The sequence below is a fragment of the Dipteris shenzhenensis genome, chromosome 9 (genome assembly GCF_047967505.1).
Source record: "Dipteris shenzhenensis isolate YYH24624 ecotype China chromosome 9, Dip_SZ_1.0, whole genome shotgun sequence".
Lineage (NCBI taxonomy): Eukaryota > Viridiplantae > Streptophyta > Polypodiopsida > Gleicheniales > Dipteridaceae > Dipteris > Dipteris shenzhenensis.
The window spans coordinates 20,911,631-20,914,746 of record NC_141604.1 but is presented as its reverse complement, the minus strand read 5'-3'; the positions used below and the strand labels follow the sequence as shown (position 1 = coordinate 20,914,746).

The 3,116-nt window shown below is 42.4% G+C and overlaps 1 protein-coding gene across 1 annotated transcript; it reads left to right on the top strand.

Moving 5' to 3' along the window:
* The first annotated feature begins 1,590 nt into the window (after nucleotides 1–1,590).
* On the top strand, nucleotides 1,591–2,445 carry LOC147898353 (uncharacterized). The gene is made up of 3 exons (XM_087379368.1): nucleotides 1,591–1,879; nucleotides 1,983–2,102; nucleotides 2,400–2,445. Exons 1-2 carry the CDS (start codon nucleotides 1,766–1,768, stop codon nucleotides 2,100–2,102), a joined length of 234 nt encoding a protein of 77 aa, XP_087235494.1. The 5' UTR covers nucleotides 1,591–1,765; the 3' UTR covers nucleotides 2,400–2,445.
* Nucleotides 2,446–3,116: the final 671 nt, after the last annotated feature.

Here is a 3,116-nt window from a genome sequence, read left to right as displayed (position 1 = left end):
ATCCCCAACAAGAGCTTCCAAGTACCTACACTCCTCTGAGCTACAGCTGGCTCTAGAATAGCACATCCCCATTGACCTCGCCATTAACACAGAGAGTTGCCCAATGCTTCCATGGCACTTAGCCACCAAACAACCACTCCAACCATCCACTTTAGCCTCCATCTACAAGCTTCAAGCACCAACGGCTGGTTTTAGTGCACATGGAAAACCTTTGATCTCCTTCACCAGCTAAAGCAACAGCCTCATAGCTCCTCACACAGCAAATGGCTGCCACCACAAGACCTCTCCAATAGCAATAATGACTGGCAAAGCCTCAAATTGATCATGCCATCTCTCAAATGGCCATTGTTGATGACCCAAGTTCACCTCCAACACGACCTCCTATGTAGTGGTCTAGCAAGGGTGGCTCAACGCAAGAGACGGCTGCCATAAGCTCCTAATTCAATGGGCGACTTCCATCACTTGGTTGGCTCAAGCTCCAGCATGACACTACCAATGAGCTTGGTTGCCACCAATGATGCTTCTGTAGCTCACAACCTAAGTCAAGGAGCCCTCCAACAAAAACTGTAAGCGATTGAGCTCCTCCATCGGCTCCAAATCCAAGGCGGCTCAAACAAGAAACTCCTTTATCGCACGACCCATCACTTCTCTTATATATTTGACTATCACACATCCAAATATTTGTTAAGCAGTAAGTTCACTTGCACAGTTTATGGCAAATCCAAAAGAGTCTCACCGTAATGTAACCAAAAGAGTCTTGAGATACATCAGAGGTATAAGACAGTTTGGAATATAATACAAAGGAAGTCATCCAAGGTTGCATGGATACTGTGACAGTGACTATGCTAGAGATCATGAGACCGGGGGATCCACATAAGGATATGTATTTTTCCTTGATTAAGTGCTATATCATGGTTGTTTCTTTGTCTTCAGCTGAAGTAGAATATAGAGCACTCACTACAAGTGTATGTGAGGCTATATGGCTCAGAAGACTATTGTCAAAAACAGATTACTTTGATGGATCAAAGCCAACAACAATATACCATGATAATCAATCGGCTCAAGCATTAGCCAAGAATCCAGTATATCACTCCAGGTCAAAGTACATTAATGTCAGAGAGCACTTCATCATAGAAAGAGTGTTACTTAGTGACATCACACATTGTGATAGCAAAGAGAATGTTGAAGACATTTTTACCAAACCACTTGGCAAAGAGCTTTTCGAGAAGCATCGACATGTACTTCGTTTGACGTAGAGGAAGGACATTCTCATAAAAGGAGTGTGATGGAATATAATGCTCAGTCCTTCTTCGATTCCCTAGAATCATCGGCCTCATGATGTTGATCTTGAGGGAAGGCCTCATGATGTTGATCTTGAGGGAAGATGTTAAGAGACCATACTCAACATCATGTGATTAGATGTGCATAGCACTAACACATATAGAGTGCTATAAAGGAAAAGGTTAGATGTCCTAATCCTAACTCTGAAGGGCTTTGTATATATTTTACATTTTCAACTAAATCCACTGTAGTGTTAGTCATTTGTGGTGTGCCCTCTCTCCTCATGTCCACTCTTCTCCTCTCCCATCTTCATAATTTGTCACCATCTTGGTATAGAATTTCCAAGTTGGCACAAAAGTACCACAATGTCATAAGGCCGTTAGGATGGGATTAGACAAATGGCTCATATATGAATGACAATGGATTCCATTGACCATACATAAATTAAAAGAGAGCATCTAACACCGTTGCAAAGCTGGTCCTCATGGACCCTCGGAAGGATGTTTTAGTGAAAAGGATTGCATGGGTTGCCACAGCCGGTGCCGCCTGGCTCGCTATCACAGCCGACTATGGTTCTCAGCCTAACGCCCTTACTTCAGTCAGTATCTTCTTACCATTGCCATTTCTCTTGCTTCGCTGATATTGGTACTGGCGCTTTAGTATTTTGTTGTTATTGGGTCTTTTTTGTTTGTCTTTCTCAGCTTAAGGAGTATTTGCAAAAAGTGAAGACATGGTATTGGACGCCAAGCGAGAAAGAAGTAGAGGAGTTAGAGCGCAGACGACGGATTCGGTCGGATCACAACGAGAATAATAGGGAATAGGTCAGCAATGTATGAATTCATACCAGCTTATATAAGACTTTGGGCTGTAGGCATCATTCCTGGCCACACTTGCAAAAATAGCATCACCGCTTGAACCATCATATGTTCTTTCCATGCTGGACTTGATCTTTTACGTCTTTCACACGAAGTGTGCGTTGAGCTAACTCTTGCTCATTTCAACATTGAAATGATGTAGAATGAAGTGATGTACTCTTCTTTAAGTCGTTCAACGACAAGCACTGTGTAACACCTCACATCAACATAGATGCAGCAATAACTGTGAATTTTGGACTGCAGGGACGTGCACAATTGAAGGGCTCAATCTTGGAGGTTTTGTTTTAAGTTGTTGGTATTGTTATTGCTTTATACGGCCATTGTAATTTCGGGCACGCTAAGTGCCGTGTAGAAGTAAGGGTGTTGGCAGCATTGGATTCATTAAAGATCCGAGTTGTGGAGCTCAAGTTGTTGAACTTCATTGACTGTGTGAGAGGTTTTGTTGGTGAAAGGAAGAGAGGTTTTTGAACGGCTAGAGTTTATACCTTCACTCTGAGTTCGAGAGGAAAGAGAAAAGGTCTCTGTGAGTTTCAAAGCTCAAGGTAGCTTAACGCATTTTGAAAGGCTTTGAATGCCTAATTTGGGGCTAGATCTTCATACATAGGGCATGAGACCCTAATCCTTTAGCTTGCTGAGCTATGAAAGCTCATGCTATTTTCTATAGAGCTTTAAGCATTTAGATCGAGCATAGCAGGCAATTAGGCTGCTGAACTGTCGTAGGTAACCTCTTCACTCTACAAAGATTAGCTTTTATAAACTAGTCTATTGCTACCCAAAACGTCTCCCACAGCTTTGTGGATTGAGGTAAATTCTCCCTGGAACTCGTTAGTGTCTTGGTTGCAAACTGCGAAACTGCTGCAAAGTAGAATATAGAGTGCACAAAAACAAGAGGTGAAAGCTGCTAGATGTTAAATCATAAGCCCAGAAATTGATTTGGAGCAAGGCATTGAGGAGACTTTC

Excerpts from the sequence above, each read along its gene's own strand:
- LOC147898353 (XM_087379368.1), top strand. The coding sequence starts at position 1,766 with ATGGACCCTCGGAAGGATGTTTTAGTGAAAAGGATTGCATGGGTTGCC. Across the intron at positions 1,880-1,982 it reads AGCCTAACGCCCTTACTTCA|CTTAAGGAGTATTTGCAAAA; the intron begins GTCAGTATCTTC and ends TGTCTTTCTCAG.